Here is a 20,083-nt window from a genome sequence, read left to right as displayed (position 1 = left end):
ATAAAAAATTGAAAATTTAGGAAAGCTTTAAAAAAAATTCAAATAACATATAGGCATTCATATATCATATATCAAGATTTATAGATAAAAATTATTATTGTTATCATTATGCATCTTAGGAATTTATATTAGAAAGTAAATTTATATGTCAATTATCCAATTATATATATATATATATATATATATATATATATATATAATATTAATTTAAGGATAAAATAACAAATAATGATTAAATAAATTATTATCAGATTGTTATATATTTATACATAAACTTGATAAACAAAAATAGGTACAAATGATACAAATGAAAATTTTTATTTCATTCATTTTAAACTATGATTGACTATGTATAATGTACAGTTTGAAAAAATATAATTATCAAGTATTTTTATTATAATTAAATTATTATCAACTATTTTCAATCATATTATAATTAAAAATAGTTGATAATAATTTTTATATTTTTACATTCCCATTAAAATATTCATTTTTTAAACATTTAAAAATATTAAACGAAGCAGTATCAGGCTATGAGATTTACACTTTTTACATACATATTATACATATACATATTATGTGCGTAATATCAGTTGTAAAATTAAAATTAGTTGTAAAATCAAATATCAATAAAATAATACATTTTATATGATATAAATAAATTTTATTTTTTCTATTCACATATGTGAAAAATATCTTTCTAATTTATTCAGAAGAGTTCTACTATCATAATGATTAGGATATGTATTTAAAGACTTCTTTATAGCAATATAACTTGTTTGAAGATCTCCAATCTACAAAATTTTTAAAACAAAAGTATAATACTATATTAATATGATTATTATACATACATAATATTATTATAATATATAATAAAATATATAATTATAATACCTCATAAGCTAAATAAGCACTATTAAAATGAGGCTCATGAATAAAATTAGCAATATTGGCAGCGGCATGAAAATACGTTCTTGCCGCTGTTACATTTCCATTTCGAATTTGTATAACTCCAAGATTATTATATGCTAAAGCATGCCTATTGTCATTAACGATAGCTAATTTTAGACATTCTTCCGCCATCATTATATCACCTACTGTCTAAAGTATTTGATAATTAATAATAAAATTTATATAATAGAAAATTTTTAATCAAACTTTTACTAAAGAAATAATTTTAAATGTTATTCATATAATTAAATGTTAAAAAAAAATAATATACATACAATAGCAATGTGAGAAATATTGTACCATATATCTGCTATATTTTCATCAGTTGAAAGAGTAATTGCTCTTTCAAAACAAGATATAACATGATCGTATTGCTGAGCATAAAAACAACATAGCCCAAGATTATTAAATAATTCAGTATTGTAAACTCCCATTTGTAATAAACGTCTACTCAGATAAATGAAAAATTAATTTTAATTCTATACTTATTTATTATATCTATATTTGTATTTACCTATAATATCGCAAAGCTAATTCAGGTTGATCATTATAAAAATGGTATATCCCAATACTAGCTATTGCTTCTGTATGAGAAGCATCTTCTTGAGCAATTATTTTATAATATTTTAATGACATGCTCATATTATTTAATCCATCAAATATACGTCCCATTTCCGTAAGAATATTTACATCATTATTAAAATATTCAAGACCCTTTTTACATGTATCTAAAGCTGCCAATGGTTGATCAAGTTTAATATAAACTCTGATTAATCTTAAGACCACTTCAATAGTTTTAAAATCTCTCAGTGCTGATTTAAATTGTTGTTCTGCATCTCTAACCATTCCTAAACTATAATAACATTTACCAAGTTGTACCTTCCACCACCAATCTTTGTATTGACAAGCTTTTGTTGCTTGTACTGCTAAATCTAATGCCTACATGTGTTATAATTAATTAAAATAAAAATATAATAATAGTTAATAAAAATTATGGAATAAATATTAATATTACAAATATTGAATAATACTTTACTTACATATCTTATATCATGTTCATGATAATATATATATTCAAATAATGATTTAGCAATACTTGGTTGATTAGCATATTTAGAAATATTTAAACGTGATAGTTGTATAAATGGTCCTCCTGGTTCTGTTACCATGGATGCTGTACCTAATCTATCATAATGTATTTAAATTAATTTTAAAGAGATAAGTATAATAATAAATAAATTGAAAATTTATTAATTGAAATCATATTATTTAATAATGCAAATAATTATACCTAACATTGCGGCTAGAACTTGCAGTAATTGGTCTAGCTGTCATAGCAACTCTGGGTGTTCTTAAAGTTTGCTCAATTGATTGAGATATAGCAGATTGAGTAGCTGGTCGTATAATACCAGTAAGTGGTCTACCTTTGAAGAGATATTATATTTTTATGTTAAAATTCTATATTTAAATTTCTTTTTCTTTCTTTCTTTTAACTATATAATACTATAATTATTTAATATTATTTTGAATTTTTAAAAATTAACCTGATTGAGTTTTGGGCCGAAGATATTGTCCTGTGAAAGAAGTACCAGGATTTTTTAAAGATGTTCCTGGTCTAGGCATAGAAGATATTGTATAATTATCTAGTAGACTTTCAGCAATTCCTTCTTCTTCTCCTTCTATATCATCTACATATACTTGTAATGTTAAGGCACGCATTTTTAAAATCCATGCAGTCTGTAATAAAAATCTATAATATAAATATAAATATAAATTATTATATAAAATTGACATTAAATGTACTTATACCTGATCAAGAGGATTTTTTCTTAATAAATCTGTACATATTGTTGTACATTCTTCATATTTTCCTCTATTGAATAGACTTAAAGCTTTAAATAATTCCATAATTTAATAAAAAGATTAATAAAAAAATCTGATTATAAAAATACTAATTGCATTTTGAAAAAAAAAATGTATATTTTAAAAAAATATATTTTATACGAACAAAATATATTTAAATATTCAATAGAATGCACACGAATTTTCCATGCAGGAAAATATTGATTATCTTATAACTCTGTTTATAGATTAGGGAAACAATGCACATTATTTTTTATATTTTATCTAAACATATTTAGAATTAATATTATATAGGAAAGAATTTGTAATATTTTGTCGTTTAATTATTTTATATTTTTTTATGCATTAATAAAATATTTATTTCTTCATTTCTGTAAAGTAATTTCTATTCATTTTGTATTTTATGTTACTTTTTGTATATTTAAATAATATCATTTATTGATTCATGACAAACGTTATTTTTTCAAATAAAGACATCATTTTTATATATGTAAATGAATATTATTTAAAAAAATAACAAAATACTATCTTATACGTTCGTTTTATATATGTCAAAATTTGATTAAAATGTTTGACAAATCTATTTATCATATTATTTTTATTTATATTATGTACAACTAATGATAGATTATAATCTATAAATTCATATAATTACAAAAATGGAATATTTTGATAATAATAATAATAATGCTTATAATAATCTCTATGATAATGACTTTGATTCCGATGATAGGTTAGTAAAAGTAATAATGTTTGAAATATTTTATAAAATTAATTCATTATTGCATAATCCAATTTATCTTATTTAGCATTCAAAAAGCTTTTATAGATTTTTTTGAAACGAAAAGTATACAAGAACAATGCACAGAAGAATCTTTAATTCAACTGCACGAAGCGTTTTTGGTATTTACAAATTTGAAAAATTTAATATTTTTAAAAACTTTCAAAAATAAACTAATAAAATTATAATTAATACAATATAAAAAAATTAAATTGTTAAAATTTGTATTTTTATTACTTATATAATTAATATAATAATTTTCATTTTTCATTATGAATGTATAGGCTTCACCAAATGAAGAAATGAATATTGATCAATTATATGACGCGTTTGAAAATATATTGCATATTAAAATGCCAGAAGATGAATTTAAAATCTTATTTAGAAAAGTAATAATGTAGATTTATTATTTTATCTTTATGTTTTTTATTATAATATATATAATTAATTTTTCTTTTTCATAGATAAACTTAAAAGGAGATGGAAATATTACATGGAATGAATTTATTTCTTATTTATTAGTGGAATTCCAGAAAAAAGATATTTCATTACAACTGCGAATATTGAAACTTCCTATAACTGGTATTCCTCAAATCTTGAAATCACATCATCGTACAGCTATACACAAAATTATGTTTTATCCCGAAATATTACCTGTATAAGTATATTTATATTTAAATTATATTTACAAATAGAGAAAAAAATAAGAATTGCATATATATATATATATATATATATATATATATATATATATAAATTAAGAATTAAGAAATTTATAAGTAGAGAAAGACTAAAATAATATAAAAAACAAAAATCGTTTGATACATCGTTTTTTTTAATAAATTTTTATTTATTATATAACATATCTATTCTTAATAATAATATTATTACATTGTTATTAATTATTAAAAAATAATTTTATGCGTATACTTAGGATAGGACTACAAGTTTTCACAGAGGATCTTACTTGACTGTGACCAAGGAAGGAATTATAAATTATTGGTCATTAGATTTAAAATACGAACGTAGTGCAAAATCTGTAAATCGTTAGTAATTTTATTCTGCATTTTTTTTTTTTTATACACATCTATGTTAATTTTTCAAATGTTTTTCAGCATCTTTGAAAGTTCAACAAACTTTAATAACTGATATGATAGTAATGCCTGATATACAAGTAGTATGCACGAGTTCTACCGAATACGATTTAAGATTTTACGATACAGAGGCAAAAAAGTTTGATCTTCGAATAATGGTTAGTTATATTTTTCTAAATAAATATTAATTTTGATTTTTGAATAAATTCATTATTTATAAGAAAAAATCTTAAGAAATACATATTAAAATTTTTACAATCAGATAACAGGCTTGGAAAATGCAGTTATTTGTATGGCTTATTACTTCAGTAAAAATATCAAAGAGGAATCGCATTTTGTATTTGGAGATATGAGTGGATCTGTTAAAATCATAATTTTTAATCCATTAGACAAAGGACCGTTTAAACATGATCCTCAACGTGATACGTTATTCATTCGTTACGATTCTATTCTTAAGGCAAATAATATATTATTTTAGAATTTCTAAAATTTTTTGAAATCCCTCGTAATGTTCTATTTCTTCACTAATTACACTCTTGAGTCCATTGGATCATTCATTTTATTGAAATTTTTTCAATATTCTTATTTCAAAAATTCTAAAAAAAATTAAAATTCTAATATTCTCTACTTTCTTATTCAATAAATTTATTGAAAACTTTCTTCATAATAAAATGATAGAAATAATAATTAAAATATTCAAATGAAAAATTTCGTTCATATTTAGATGGACTCAAATAATACACACACACATACATATATATATATATACTTTTCTAAAAATTTATGAAAGAAATTTGAAGAAAATTTATTAATTTTTTCATTAAACATGATTTAGATTCTATATAAGATAAAATCTATATTATAGGGCGAATTGAAAGGAGCCAGAGTTTTAGAATTTAAAAATGTTCATACAAATTGGGTGAAACAAGTAGCCTATTATGGAACTTTAAGATCTTTTATATCTAGTAGTAGATGTAGTAGCTGTTCTTTGTTAATAAGCGATCTTACAAAGGCTAGAACTCAATACAGATTTAAAGTTAACATGGGTATATCTTGCTTCACTTTTTGCGAAGGTATATTTAGCTATAAAAAAAAGTTTTTATTCGTTTTTATATATTTTTAAACATTTATCTATTCAGAAGTTCAGTTGTTAGTAACTGGTGGACCAGACTGCATAGTTCGAATTTGGAATCCTTATGTAACAAGAAGACCAAATTCTATATTTCAAGGTCATCGCGCAGGTATTTGCGCTTTAGTTTTTCAAGATGCTGGTAAACGCGTGTATTCTCTATCAAAAGATAGATGTATCAAAGTGTGGGATATATTAGCTCAATCTTGTATTCAGGTTTTAATAATAATAATAATAATAATAATAATAATAATAGTAATAAATAATATATTACAATTATTAAAATATTTGTAATAATTAATTTTTTCTACTTATTTAGAAGAAATATGATTAATATTTATTTTTATGCAAATATAATTTTTATTTGGCAATTAACATGTTTTATATTTAAAAAAAAGTATTTAGTTCATAATTTGATTAAAAGAATAAAAAACATTTAATTGATTTGTCCAATAAAAATTCTATGTTCATTAACTATTTTGATAGAAATTATTACTTACAATTCAGGAAGTACAAATATTTTTAAAAAAAATATTCTATATGAACATTTTACAAAATATTTTCATCAAAGATATATTTCTGTTAATTAATATTTTATTTACAAAAATAGAATAATATTAATTGAATAATATTATTTAATTAATATAAATTAAATAATAATATTTTAATTATTTTACATAGACATACAATGGTCTTCCTAGTGAATTAGGAGAACATACAACAATGACTATAGTGTATAATACATTAAATCGCAAAATGATCGTTGCTGGTGCAATAATTGCAATAATCGTTTGTGATCCGAAAGTTGATGAAGAAGTATCTGATGGCTTTACACATACAAAATCTGTCTCCTGTGTTTTATATAATCACCTCTACAAAGTGGTAATTCATATTCTTTGTATTAGTTAGTAATTAATCTCAGAAATTACATTATTTATTTAATCATTTATACAAAAACTTAGATAGTTTCAACTGGATTAGATTCTTGTATAATAATTTGGGATCCATGGCTTGGAAATCGCTTATTTTTAGTAACACATGCACATAGCAGGTTTTTGTATGGCCAGTTTCATGACATTGAAATTACTGCTGCATGTTTTGATGAATCTGAACAATTACTAGTGACAGGTGCTCGAGATGGAACATTAAAAATATGGCATTTTAATACTGGTACTTGTTTACGAAATATGGAACTTGAAACTCAATGGTATATTTTTATTACATTATGTTATTTTTTTCTATTAAGAGTTGCTCTAGCCACTTTTGTTATTTATTACTAAGTTATACAATATCAAAATATATTTCTTATATGTTTCATTATTTTGTATAGTGAAGTAACAAGTTTAGTTTGGTTGGAAAATCGAATTTTGTGCAGTAGCTGGAACCGTCAAGTTGTAGAATTCGCAATTTCCGACGCATATATTTATAAAAAAAATTGGGGACTAATTCATACAGATGATATTCTTTGTTCAGCTATGTGGTATCCTCAGGTATTGGCTACAGCAACTTTTAATGGAGAGATAATTCTTTGGAGATTAGAAACAGGCCAACCGTATCGGAAATATAAAGTTAACGAACCAATGGCTCGGTAAGATCTGAAAGATTGAAAAAATTAAAATGAAATGAAGATATAAATAATAAATTTAACAAATTTTTAAAAACAATATATTATAAAAAATAAATTTGAATTAATTAATGTTACATAGATTTAGAATAAAATATCTACAAAATGATAAAACAAATGAAAAAAATAAATCTGAAGAAATTACAAAAGAATTCATTTCGTTACAAAGGTATTCTATATACCATTATTATATTTTTATAAAAAAATTTGAATCACAATTATAATCATTTGTTAATAGTCAATATGAAACAGTTTCTAAACATCAAGAATCTGCGTTGAATATTACACGAATTGTTGCTGTTCGATCTATGATATTTTTAAATGCTCGATCAGTTAAACCTGATGTTGGAACATTATTGGTTTCTCTTGATTCCGGTTTAATACAAGTATGGACTCATCATCCGGCTGGAGGATTTTTAGAAGCTTTTTCAGTTATTCATACTGTACGTGATTGTGCATTAGCGTTAGCAACTGATCCTGAAAATCATTTTCTTGTAACAGGTAAAAAAAAAAATTTTTCATGTTTTTATTATTTCTAATTAATTGTTATATTTGTATATTTGTTTATTGTTATATTTGTATATTTATATATAATGCAATATTTAATTAATATAAAATCTATTAATATAAAAAAAAAAAACAAAGTAGAAATCAATTGGAAAATAATTCATTTTTATAATTTAGGACATTGTGCTGGATACATTAAAGTTTGGTATCTTGCAAATTATTTGGTATCAGATCCTCCCAAGATAAATATGATTCATTTACGGTTAGAATTTCCATTTTTATGGAAAGATAGACTTTTGGGCAGAGCAAAAAGAGCTGTAAGAGATCAACCTTTGCCACTTTTACTTTCATCTGTACGTGGTCATTTAAAATCTATTACATCTGTACAAATAATTCCAGATGCACGCATTATTATTAGGTAAAAATAAGTTTTTGAATTAATATAATATTTTTTGTATTGAGCTAGTGTAATATATTCTGATTTTCACTAATATAATTAATGTTCTGTTTCACTTATTTTCAAAAAAGCTTTTTTTTTAATTATACCTTTGTTCAAGTATATTCATAAATATTTCGTTTGAGATAGAAGTAACTTTATTATTAACTCATAATTTATTGATATTAACTTCTTGATTCCGAATGTTGTACTCGGAAATCAATATAAATGTTAATATAATATTTATTTTATGAATTTTAAAATTATTTTTATATACATTTATATTATAATATTATAATATAATTATTCATATAAAAAAAATTTTTTCAAGAAAATTGTTAAATATTCAAAATAATTTTTATTATTTATTAATATATAAAAAACAATGTAAAATTTAAGCTAATCTTTTTGCTAATCTTGTTAATCTTTGCTAAGCGCTAGTACAGATCATTCTGTACGTTTGTGGACATTTGGCGGACGCTATATTTCAACTTTTGGAACATTTAAACCTTGGTCACCGATTTTACCAATGATTCCAACTTATCAGTATTTTAAAGATTACAGATTACCACCAGATATTAAAAAAGTTGCTAGTTCTACTACATTAAAAGTAATTAATGTTTTTTACAATCACTATTAATAAAAAGAATATTTATTAACTTACTATTATGTAAATATAAAAAGGTTCTTGAAGGAGGTATTAGCCAAGTAACAACTGATTCTGATGTATCAACAACAGCTTTTAAAACAGATTATATTATGATTAATGGACAAAGACTTACTATTAGCATGATGGATAAAGCAACATTAATGTTGCTTATAGATTATCCAATTTTAGATACTTCTCTACCATATGTAAATATTTTTATATTTAATATAATTTTGTCTATTACAAAAATAATATTACATTAAAAATATTAAACATTATATGCAATTTGTAATAAAAATAATGTTACAGATACCTATATATACACATTTAAGATTAAGACCTTTGGAAATCATTCGACCACCAAAAATACCAGCATTACTACAAAAACCATTAATGTAAGCTATTTAATTAATTATTTGTTGAATTCATTTTTATTTTAATTATTATTAATAATAATCTATATAAATTATTATATATTATATATATATATATATAAATTTAAATACATGTAATACTTTTTTTTTTTTTAGTAAATAAACGTAATTGCTGTTGTAAAATTACTACATGTAAAAAAGAAAATATTTTGAAATGTCATCAAAATAAAAGGTAATATTGCATTAATGTTTCACTTTAATAAAATTTTTATTACAAAAAAAAAAAAAAAAAAAAGATTCAGTGGTTATAAATATAATAAACTCCGATCAAATAAATGAATAAAATCTTCTTTTTGTTAAAAAGTTATATGAATATAATTATTTATTAATTATTGATTAACTGTATGATACTTTCCTTTTCTGCCAATCTTAATATAATAAAAATGATACATATAGATAAAAAAGAATAATAAAATTTGATCAATATAGTAGAAATAACATTCATTGATTAGCTTAAAAATTAACAAATGGAATGATATTACATTCATTGATATATCAAGAAAATATATATTATTTTTCAATGATAGTTACGATGTAATATTTTTTCTATATTACATATACAAAATATAACAAGTACTCCTGTACTAAGACACAAATTGAAATTAATAATATTTGACTTAATAAATTATACCTTTCATTCAGTTTCCATCATAGAATAACGTGGAGGTGTCTTCCAGATTGCACTGGATGTACGTTTTAATTTATTTCTATCTATACCATGAAATAGTTGAGTCAAATCTGGTGTGCACTTTCTGGTATCAAAGAATTTAAAAACTGCTCTTTCCGGAATATATCGTTGTATTGCAAGTTGAGTTTTACGTACTTGCGCTAAAAGTAATGAGAATTCAAATGTATAAAAAATTCATATATTTATTTATCTTGTTTGATAATTATAAAAATAAATATATTCATGCAAAATCTAAGCTAGATTATTTTAAAAATTCATAGTTATTTATAAAAAATTTATAAAAAATATCATTATTTATAAAATATATATTATTTATAAAAAATATCATAAAAATATAATAACAATTATTGAAACTTTTATTAATAAATATGTAAAATGATCAAAATTTTTACTTTTTTTTGAACAATATATACTTACATTGCGCCCAGTATGGAATTATGTGCTTTGGTTTAGTTTCATCATCCGAATCATCATCGTCAGGTTCACTATCCAAAATGTAAGTTGTTGGCCCATTATATTTAGATCCATATTTTGTCTAAAATATTAAATTAAGAATAAATTATATTTTTGTAAAAACAATAAAATAAACAAAAAAACATTTTATTAATTTAATAATTTTACTTGTGCAAGCATTTGATTTTTAGCTTTCATTGCTTCAATTGCAGCTTGTTGTTGAGTTCTCAATTCAGCTTCCTTTCGTCTTTCAGCTTCCTGTTCTCGGCGTCTTTGCTCAGCTAATATACGTTCTGCTTCTTCTTGTTCTTGTAAACGTTGCAAACGAAGTTGTTCTTCTTGTTTCCTTCTTTCTTCTTTTTCCTGAAAATTAATACAATTATAATTTAATTTTCTAAATATATAAAAATTAGTATTTTTATTTACTTTTTATTCATATTTATTTTGTAAATTATTAATTTTATACCTGAGCTCGTTGTAATTGAGCCAAACGTTTCTTTTCCATTTCTTCTCGTTGTTTCTCTTGCAATTGTTGCGCTAAACGTGCTTTTTCTTCTCTTTCTTTTTCAGCTTTTTGACGTTTTTCCATATCTTGTTTTTCTTTTGCTTCTCTTGCTAATTTATTTCTTAATTCTTTTTCTTGTCTTTTCCTTTAAATATATTTCATATATTTTTCAGTAATATGTATTAGTTTAAAAATGAATATATTTTACCTTCTTTTTTCTTCTGTTTGAAGTCTCAATGCTTCTTCTCGTTTTTTTCTTGCATCCTCTTCGTTTAATTTTCGCTTCTTTTCATCTATTTTATCTAATGAATTACGTTTACTGACTGATTTTGGAGCTTGAATTAAAGATTCCACCGATGTAATAATATTTGAACGCACTGCACTTAAAGGCTTATTATTCTAAAATTAAAATATTACTTTTCAAAAAATAGTATTAATAATATAATATAAAAATCAATAAATTCTTACATTTGTATTAATTTGATTTGATGGAGTATGAGGAATGCGATTAACAGACAATGGTAGTTGAGTTTTTGTTTTAGTTAATGGAGTGGTCTTCTGTTGTTGTTTGTAGTTTATTTTCTCCATTGAGATTATTTTAATTTTTTGTGCCGATTGTAGTTTATTCTAAAAATAAAAATAAAAATATAAATAAATTCAGAATTAACAAAATAATTCATATTTTTAAATAATTTTAAATTTTTTGAGATTATTACATATATTGTACATAATAATGTCTAATAGTTTTTCTTATATTTTTTTACTTTTTACTTTAAGTACCTCTTTATGTTCATCAACATCCTTATTCTGCTTTGCTAATGAAATTTTCTTGGCTTTTGCAAGTGATTTTCGTGCCAATTTATGAGCAACTGCTTTCTCTGCAATATTCATATTTTCTAAAGCTTCTGCTTGTGCAGCAGCTCTAGCACGTGTTTTTGTTCTAGTTATTCTAGTGGGTACATCAATATCAACAGCAGGTTTTGGACTATTCATGCCTACTTGCTCAAATGCCTCAACTCTCTTTTTTACAGATTCCTTAGCATATGGGCTAAATAAAGCATTTGATTTATATGTATTTCTCATTTCCTGGAATCCTGTATTAATAATTGTATTAATTTCCTTCAAAGTTGGTTTTGCTGGAGTATTAGGTATTCCATCATCACTTGATGTTGTAGAATTATTTAAACGTTTTTGTCGTTTTCTAATTTCTTGTTTTTTAATATTTGCTTTAGGTTTTTTTACTTCAGGGGATGATTCATCCTCTGTGAGTAATTCATCAAATTCTTTATTGACCATGGCTTGTTTTAATTGTTGCATTCTATATTGCAGAGCCATTGAAGAAGGTGATGGAGAAGATGGTACTTTAAAAGTTCTGAATTCTGTCTTCATTTCAACTGCTTTCTGTTCATTACTATTTCTTATATTATTATCTGAAATTTTTTTAATTGTCACAGTCTCATTTAGTTTTACTGTTGATAAAGGTTCCAAAACTACGGTAGCATTCATAATTTTCTGTGTAACAAAAGTAGAATTGAAATTCATTGTAGAATTCATAATAGGAGTAGGCTTTCCAATTGCATCCTCATACATTGAAGGTTCATCAATATCATTTGTTATTGGTGCAATGACTGTATCATCGATATTATTAGATTTTTTATTTTTCATATTTTCACTTTGTGAAAAAGTTCTTTTTCTACTTGAACTTCTCGTTTTTATTGGAGAAGATAATTCACTTTTTTCTTGTTCTATTGTATGTATAGGAGAATGGTTTTGTGAATTTATATCTGTAATTTTCTTTACAAGAGTTTCATTTAAAATTTTCTCTTCTGTTTTACTATGTTTTGTAGGGCCTTGTGAGGTATCCTCATCTGAGCTACTTCTAGCAGATTTTTTTCTTTTAGATGCACTTTCACGTTTCTTCTAAAAATTTAAAAATATTTAATATTTTTTAAAGAATTTATATTTATTAAGAAATTGAATTTAATATATTGATTGACTAATATTATAGATTTCTAATTTTATTATCTAATTTAATAAGATTATCTAATATTAAGAATAAAAATTAGTATTATATAATATATAATTAAACATTACAATATATATAAAAAGCTATAATACCAACATTTAAAACAACATCTCCTTCAAAATTTGATGGTCTTCGTAATTTTGTATGAAGTGACATTGATTGCTGCATTTTAATATTATTTGCAGCTTTCATTGAGGCTTCTCTTCTTTTCCGACCAATAGTTTCTTCTATATTCTCATTTTTTATATTTTTATTTTCTGCTTTTTCACTTATTACACTAATATTTGATAATGTATTATCAATATTAATAATATCATTTTCTGGAATGGTTTCAATACATTGAATGCCTCTTTTCCTTAAAACACTTGGTGTTTTTGTAATTAAAGGTCCAGAAGCTGATTGTGGTATTTGAGCAATTAAACTATGTAAATAATTCAAAGTATCTTGTAAATTATCATTAATAGACTTTTTAACTTCTTGACAAGTATTATGGATATTCATAAGATCCTTGGTAATCATTTCTTTAATTCTATTTTTTGATCTGGTACCCATATTTAAAATCTGTAAAATAACCATTTAAATACTTTAGATATAAATTAAAATATTATTACATTTTTAAGTAAAAATATATATGTAAAAAATAAAATATTATATATAAAATATATGTAATATTATATATAATAATATACAATTAGTACATGAATTATGAATAAAGTTGTAATATAATAAAAATTAATATAATATTAAAATTATTAGTTGTTTTTATTAACACAATTTTATTTAAATACACACATATATACATATAATTTTTTATAAAAAATATTTATAAATAGTAAATAATAACATGATATTAAATAATAAAAATGATAAATCATAAAATAGTTAAATAATACAAAATAAATTTAATTCAATTACATATATGTATAATTATAATAATTTATTTTTTATCGATTTTAGTTGAATTTACAATATAATTAATATTAATAAATTTATCATTATATTAAACAAATATCAAAGTATTATAAAAATACATAGAAACATATTTTAAAAGAAATAAATTAAGGGGATTGAGATATATTTATTAATATATTTGCTTACCTTTTACATTTGTATAAAAACTGAAAAATTATAAATATAATTTTCACAACAAGAATAAATAAATTACACAAATTAGTGTCTTTCAATGACAAAATATATAAAAGAACGGAAATCCTTAACGACAATCTCCATTTCGTGTCATAGGCGGGATCGTGCAAGTTTTATCCCTCAAATACATAACGAATTTTCAGTTTAATTTGAATCACTGCATTTAACGCCATCTATTCTCGCGGGCGCGCCATTTTCCTCTTGAATTTAAATAATATCCGATTCTTATTTGATTGGTTGAACATTATAGTTGGTACTTGAAGATTTTTGTAACATATCTGTATTTTGATAAACCATAGACATAGATACAGAAATAGAATGATTTGTCATTTTTTCATTTAGTTTAAATTATTTTTTTGCTTATTGAATTTTTTTATAATTTTTTTAATTTTTTAAAGATATTTATCATTTCTTAATATTATATTCTAACTATAATATGTGTGTATATGTGTTGCTATTTTTGCGAACTGAATATTTTTTTATAATTTTTTTAATTCTAAAAAATTTTAGAAATAAATGTATATGGAATGAATCTTTCATTTTATCACCTGGAATATCTTGTTTATTTTTTAGAATATTAAAAAATTAAATTTTATGAATGCATTTTTTGATATTAATTTTTTTATAAATGGATTATGTAAAGGACTTATGAAAGTTTTTTTGCTCAAATTTGTATAATAATGATAAATTTATTTAAATACATAATATAAATTATTATTCATTATATTGTATTGTTTTATTTCTTTTGAATTATAATATTTTATATATTATTTATTTTTATAAATAAAAATTTTGTTAAAAATATTTTATAACTTCTAAAAATATATTTTAATTCAATTCTATATTTTTAAAATCAAACTCTATTCTTATAAATATATTATCTTTATAAATAAAAATATTAAATATTAAATAATTTAATAATATTAAATAATAATATAATATATCAAACATATTAAATGTAAATATATAATAAATACTTATTTAAAAAATATATTTTCAAAAGATAAAATAAAAAATATTTATATATATATATTTATATATTTTACATATTTACATACCTTAATCTAAAATAATATTTTAGATTACATTATTAAATTTCTAATACATATTTTTAGAACGCCAGCGCTCTTATAATAAAGAAAAATTTTCTTTAATTAATTTATATGTTTAATAATTAATAGACTTATTTTTTTGCTTGTAAATTTAAAATGTCATGATTTATATATGTTAAAATTTTTTGCATTCATAATAAATATACACCTTTACATTGTTGTATATTATTTTAATGTTGAATCATTAAAACTGAAATCTTTTTTGCGTTGAGCATAAAGTTCTACTACTTCTTTCTCAAAAGTAGGATTCAATAGGATAGTTATACCTTCCATTCCTTTTTCCATGTATTTTTTAAATACGTTTTTAGATTCTTCCCATAAATCTCGATTTTCTTTTAGCACATCAGTAAGTGGTTGTATCATTGGAAATAATGTAGAAAGATTACTAAAATAATAATAATAATAAAATAAATAAGAAGAAATAAAATAATTTGATTAAATAAAATGAATAATCAATATAATAATATATAATAAATAAATTTTAAATTTGATTTTAATCAAAAATGTTATATTAAAAATGCTTACATAAAAAGTGGAAGAACTACATTTGTAATGAAATGAACTTGAAGATCTGGTATAGATGCTCGTTCTCTATCCATCATTTCTATAGGAGAAGTACCCATACTTTTTTCCAAATCTCCTTGTGAAAAAAATTCCTCATAAATTTTTTCCTAATACAAAAAGAAAAAAGTACATAAATTCTTAAATGAATTACTTTTTTATAGAAATATATTCAAATGTAGAATTTGACTTACTGCAATTTTTTTAGTAATTTCCCAATATTTAGTTTGATCACTAAGATCACAACATGTCATGAACATATCGATCAATAACTTTTTATGTGTAAGATTATTTTTATCAAATTTATCTTTAATCATCATTTCCTGTTTCTTTACTTTTCGAAAATGAGATGCTAAATCTGTTGCAAGTATATTATTCTTCAACATATTTAATACTTCACTATATTCTTTACTATTAAAATTTTCAAATATATTACAACCTTCTGTATTTAAAATACACATAGTTTGTGCAAAATGATGTCTCTGTTAAATGTTAAAAAAATAACAAATTATTGTGTTAATATATGACTCTTATTACAATAATGTTATTGTTAATTTACCTCCATTACGGAACCTTCAGAACTGTATAGACTAGCTAAAACTGTAGAGCCTATCGTTTGAAACATATTATTTGTTCCTCTATGATCTATATCATGACATAAGCAAGACACTAGAAAAGTTAAAGCTTCTAAATGTGTTAAATAATTATCATTAATAAGATTTAAATTTTCTATTAATAAATATGCAAAATGTGTCACAGAAAATGCATGTATCCAATTATGATATGGTGCATCTCTATATCCTTTTTTTACATACAATATAAATCTATAATAAATATTTTAATCAATATTTTACTTTCATTATATTAATTTTATATCGAAAATTTTATGAATTACCTAATTAAAGTTGGCAATTTCAATTTCCAATATTTAATAAGACCTAAGTCATCAAACATTTTAATTATATAACAAGGTATACTATTATAAGGTACATTTCTAGGACAAAATTCAAATTTATTAAAGTCTTTTATATCATGTTTGTCCTTACAGTTCAAAATTACTTGAATACTTTCTTCATCTACCTACATATATAATATTTTTTTGAAAATAAAAATCAATAAAAAATATTTATGTCTTAAGAAAATTTTACCTTCATATGATACATCATCACTTCATTACTAAGCTTACTTCTTGCTTGAGCAATTTGCATTTTTTTATAAACAATACTATGCATTAGAGAAATACCACAATAAATACTAAATGCTGTTGCAACTTCTTCATCAAAAACATCAAAGTATAATCCATTTTTTTTGTTACAAAGTTGTGCAACACCTATAATTATAATTCATATTATAATAAACAATTTTTTTACATTTTAAAAATATAAAAATAATGTTATTAAAAAATTTAATTTTTTTCTTTTTGTGATATACAACAATAATTTTTTCTTACCTACAATTTTTTCTTCATCTCTAATTGGAAAACATAAAATATTTCTTGTTCTAAATCCTGTTATTTGATCTATACCAGGATAAAAAAGAGGATGTTCATATGCATTTTTAATATTAAGCACTTTTCCACTAGTTGCAACATGACCTGCTATACTTTGTCCTATTGGTATTCTCATTTCTTCCAGAGACTAGAAATAATTACATCATATATTTTATATATGAAATATATATTTAAGTTTTTAAGTTTTTTAAAAGTTTAAACTTACTTTATCTATAGCAATACCATCAAACACTTTAGCAACTAGATCTTGTTGTTCAGGATCTAATAAAAATAATGAACAGCGTTCTGCATTTGTTAGATTTTTAGCTTCTATCATTATTTCTCGCAATAAATCAGAAATCTCGCCTAATTATTAATATATAAAAAATGATAAATATATAAATTTTTGTATATTTTTTTAATAACAATAATATTACCTAAATATATATAAAGTTTTCTAGAAACAGCAAGTAACTTTTGACATTGTAGTTTCAATCGAGTTTCCTCATAACATGTGAGTGAATTTAGAAGAAATCCTAAGCAAAATCTATATTAAAGAAAAAATATCCAAATATATCTAAAGAAAAATATTTCTTCAATGAATATAATTTTAATATGTCATAAAATTGCTACTATTCTAAAATTTAATTAATTAATTTTCAATGTAATAAAAAAAAATATTACCTAAAACAGTCTTGTACTATTGCACATTTACATGTAATTTCATTTTTGGAATCATTATCAATCAAACAAACTAATAAAGCTATATAATTCTGTTTAGGATGTATTATAGGAATAGTTAGAAATGAACTTGATATTGAACATATTGGTTGAAGATGATATAATAATTCTTCATCAAGTATTGTCATATCTATAGCAATTGGCTTTTTTTTATTTTGTATAGTTTTATATAAAATATTATTTGATATCTAAAAAAAGAATTATATAAAATTATATATATATAATAAAATATATTATTAATATTAAAATTATTTAATATTTTAATATTAGGATTTTGAATAAAATATGTATTATTTAAATTTTTTTAGCTTATTTATAAACATAATATTTATAATTTTTATATATATAAACAATAAATAATATATAAATTAAAATTTTAAGTTCATAATAAATTAATTATATTATTTTGTTTAAAAAATTTTATAATTTGCTTTGCAGAAAAAAAGTGACAAACATAAAATAAGCTTTATAAATGAATATGTAATATATATATTTATTGAAGATAAACTATGTTACTATTAATAATTATATTTCTATAACTAAATTGAAAAGTTTTATGTTATATCAATAATACTTTTTTTTATAGTTTCTTTTATATACATTCCTAAGAATTCTATTTGAACACTACTAAGCAATCATTATTTGTAATATAGGACAACTCTTGAAAGCATCATTTATTACAAAAACTTAATTTTCCAAGATATAAAATTTATTGCGAATCTCATCAAATATTATAAAAATATTAAATAATAATGAGATAAACAAATTTTTAAAGTTAATGAAAGATTGATGATTTTATTTATTTATTTTTTATAATTGTATAAAAAATTATATTCGAAAAATAAACAATCTTATTATTATAATTTATATTATATTATTATAAGATAAATAATTTTCACTTACAGAAAATCTTAATTCTCTATCTAAAATTTTTTCTCCTATTACATGAATTATCATTTCTTCTGATTTTGCTAAAATTGGTATAAGAAAACACAATTTTGTATTTGTTGCAGTTTGTATCTATAATATTAAAAATTTACAATTAAAATGATATTTAATTTTAAACGTAATATATAAATATTTTTTTTATTATAAATAATTAATAAATATATATTACAAATAATTATTTTATTTTAATATTTATTTTAATATAAGAAAAACACAATCATTAAAAATTATAAAATATAACAGCAACATCTTTAAAAGAATTGTGCCGCGAAAAATTATACATAAATGACTATATTACTCACATATTTATTTAATTTTTGTTGTGATTGAGGATAGGAAAGATAACACATATCTTCTAGAAGTAAAAAAATTTGTTCCATTTGTGATGTGTTTAAATTAATTAAACTCATTTTTATTTATTCTACTTATTTTTTACCAGACCAACTTTTATAAATCATACAATTTAATCATATTATATCTATTTTTTTTATTTTAAATTTCATTTTTCGCAAATAACGTAAAATGGTCTTTAATAATTGTCTATTGTTTTTTTAATATTCATGAAAAGCATTTATTTCAATTATTTTTTAAATTTAAATTAGATGTCAAATCACAGGAAAAGCATGTTATAAAAACTTACTACAATTTCTCTCTATAGAGCTTTGCTTTTTACGTACTTATGTATTTCTTCAATCATGAATAATATGTGATATATGTAAGGTTTATATCTTACGCCATTTTTAAAAATTTTTTTTTATTTTTTTTATCTTTATAATATTTCATCTTTTTTTAAATATGGAAATTAAATTTATATAATATAATATAATTATTTAATAATATAATTTAATATAATTATTATATTTTTCTTAAAATTGATTCTTAAAATATTTTATTGATATTTAATTTTTTCATTTATATCTAAATCTTAGTAAGCGTATATTTTATG

General features: G+C 21.5%; 4 protein-coding genes across 10 annotated transcripts; 1 reads left to right on the top strand and 3 right to left on the bottom strand.

The window, feature by feature from the left end:
* Positions 1-642: 642 nt before the first annotated feature.
* On the bottom strand, positions 643-3,326 carry BBS8 (tetratricopeptide repeat protein 8). 2 transcript variants are annotated; one of them, XM_003692479.4, is made up of 8 exons: positions 2,761-3,326; positions 2,496-2,688; positions 2,243-2,375; positions 1,992-2,136; positions 1,466-1,890; positions 1,227-1,398; positions 895-1,101; positions 643-794 (listed from the first exon to the last, which is right to left on the bottom strand). In XM_003692479.4, exons 1-8 carry the CDS (start codon positions 2,857-2,859, stop codon positions 678-680), a joined length of 1,491 nt encoding a protein of 496 aa, XP_003692527.2. In that variant the 5' UTR covers positions 2,860-3,326; the 3' UTR covers positions 643-677. The 2 variants fall into 2 exon arrangements, with proteins under 2 accessions (XP_003692527.2, XP_086766843.1); XM_086910717.1 differs by having other exon boundaries at positions 2,496-2,701; positions 2,761-2,880.
* On the top strand, positions 3,322-10,386 carry WDY (WD repeat-containing protein WDY). 3 transcript variants are annotated; one of them, XM_086910711.1, is made up of 19 exons: positions 3,322-3,547; positions 3,624-3,717; positions 3,880-3,984; positions 4,060-4,251; positions 4,530-4,641; positions 4,711-4,847; positions 4,952-5,146; positions 5,555-5,762; positions 5,829-6,034; positions 6,500-6,700; positions 6,781-7,025; positions 7,149-7,406; positions 7,525-7,611; positions 7,681-7,943; positions 8,127-8,367; positions 8,821-8,995; positions 9,070-9,240; positions 9,344-9,429; positions 9,565-9,775. In XM_086910711.1, the coding sequence occupies exons 1-19, from the start codon at positions 3,474-3,476 to the stop codon at positions 9,569-9,571; spliced, it is 3,057 nt and encodes a 1,018-aa protein (XP_086766837.1). In that variant the 5' UTR covers positions 3,322-3,473; the 3' UTR covers positions 9,572-9,775. The 3 variants fall into 3 exon arrangements, 2 of the variants coding, with proteins under 2 accessions (XP_086766837.1, XP_086766835.1); XR_015292721.1 differs by lacking the exons at positions 4,952-5,146; positions 5,555-5,762; positions 5,829-6,034 and adding an exon at positions 10,146-10,386 and having other exon boundaries at positions 9,565-9,640; XM_086910709.1 differs by lacking the exons at positions 4,952-5,146; positions 5,555-5,762; positions 5,829-6,034.
* Incenp (Inner centromere protein) lies at positions 7,468-14,451 on the bottom strand. Its single transcript, XM_031915608.2, has 10 exons — positions 14,239-14,451; positions 13,237-13,701; positions 11,895-13,034; positions 11,583-11,741; positions 11,323-11,513; positions 11,076-11,259; positions 10,778-10,972; positions 10,574-10,691; positions 10,100-10,296; positions 7,468-7,919 (listed from the first exon to the last, which is right to left on the bottom strand). Exons 2-9 carry the CDS (start codon positions 13,690-13,692, stop codon positions 10,103-10,105), a joined length of 2,637 nt encoding a protein of 878 aa, XP_031771468.1. The 5' UTR covers positions 13,693-13,701; positions 14,239-14,451; the 3' UTR covers positions 7,468-7,919; positions 10,100-10,102.
* Positions 14,452-14,955: 504 nt separating this feature from the next.
* On the bottom strand, positions 14,956-20,023 carry LOC100866450 (cGMP-dependent 3',5'-cyclic phosphodiesterase). Of its 4 annotated transcripts, none has more exons than XM_086910712.1 (13): positions 19,778-20,023; positions 19,440-19,677; positions 19,093-19,209; positions 18,133-18,377; positions 17,886-17,995; positions 17,675-17,814; positions 17,410-17,596; positions 17,108-17,289; positions 16,855-17,039; positions 16,519-16,783; positions 16,154-16,441; positions 15,924-16,069; positions 14,956-15,783 (listed from the first exon to the last, which is right to left on the bottom strand). In XM_086910712.1, exons 2-13 carry the CDS (start codon positions 19,545-19,547, stop codon positions 15,564-15,566), a joined length of 2,193 nt encoding a protein of 730 aa, XP_086766838.1. In that variant the 5' UTR covers positions 19,548-19,677; positions 19,778-20,023; the 3' UTR covers positions 14,956-15,563. The 4 variants fall into 4 exon arrangements, with proteins under 4 accessions (XP_086766838.1, XP_086766839.1, XP_086766840.1 ...); XM_086910713.1 differs by having other exon boundaries at positions 19,440-19,492; positions 19,778-19,909; XM_086910714.1 differs by having other exon boundaries at positions 19,440-19,492; positions 19,815-19,843.
* Between the last annotated feature and the right edge of the window lie 60 nt (positions 20,024-20,083).

This window comes from Apis florea, unplaced genomic scaffold, assembly GCF_048593485.1.
Source record: "Apis florea isolate Af1SG1 unplaced genomic scaffold, ASM4859348v1 contig_3203_pilon, whole genome shotgun sequence".
Classification (NCBI taxonomy): Eukaryota; Metazoa; Arthropoda; class Insecta; order Hymenoptera; family Apidae; genus Apis; species Apis florea.
The sequence above is the reverse complement of the archived record's forward strand: the minus strand, read 5'-3'. Positions and strand labels throughout refer to the sequence as shown.

Excerpts from the sequence above, each read along its gene's own strand:
- BBS8 (XM_003692479.4), bottom strand. The coding sequence starts at position 2,859 with ATGGAATTATTTAAAGCTTTAAGTCTATTCAATAGAGGAAAATATGAA. Across the intron at positions 2,137-2,242 it reads AGTTCTAGCCGCAATGTTAG|ATTAGGTACAGCATCCATGG; the intron begins GTATAATTATTT and ends ACATTATGATAG. Across the intron at positions 1,102-1,226 it reads ATATTTCTCACATTGCTATT|ACAGTAGGTGATATAATGAT; the intron begins GTATGTATATTA and ends CAAATACTTTAG.
- WDY (XM_086910711.1), top strand. The coding sequence starts at position 3,474 with ATGGAATATTTTGATAATAATAATAATAATGCTTATAATAATCTCTAT. Across the intron at positions 3,718-3,879 it reads AACTGCACGAAGCGTTTTTG|GCTTCACCAAATGAAGAAAT; the intron begins GTATTTACAAAT and ends ATGAATGTATAG. Across the intron at positions 6,035-6,499 it reads TAGCTCAATCTTGTATTCAG|ACATACAATGGTCTTCCTAG; the intron begins GTTTTAATAATA and ends TATTTTACATAG.
- Incenp (XM_031915608.2), bottom strand. The coding sequence starts at position 13,692 with ATGGGTACCAGATCAAAAAATAGAATTAAAGAAATGATTACCAAGGAT. Across the intron at positions 11,514-11,582 it reads CAAATCAAATTAATACAAAT|AATAATAAGCCTTTAAGTGC; the intron begins GTAAGAATTTAT and ends TTTTAATTTTAG. Across the intron at positions 10,973-11,075 it reads CTCAATTACAACGAGCTCAG|GAAAAAGAAGAAAGAAGGAA; the intron begins GTATAAAATTAA and ends ATTAATTTTCAG.
- LOC100866450 (XM_086910712.1), bottom strand. The coding sequence starts at position 19,547 with ATGAGTTTAATTAATTTAAACACATCACAAATGGAACAAATTTTTTTA. Across the intron at positions 17,996-18,132 it reads ATAGTACAAGACTGTTTTAG|ATTTTGCTTAGGATTTCTTC; the intron begins GTAATATTTTTT and ends TCTTTAATATAG. Across the intron at positions 16,784-16,854 it reads AAATTGCCAACTTTAATTAG|ATTTATATTGTATGTAAAAA; the intron begins GTAATTCATAAA and ends TATTTATTATAG.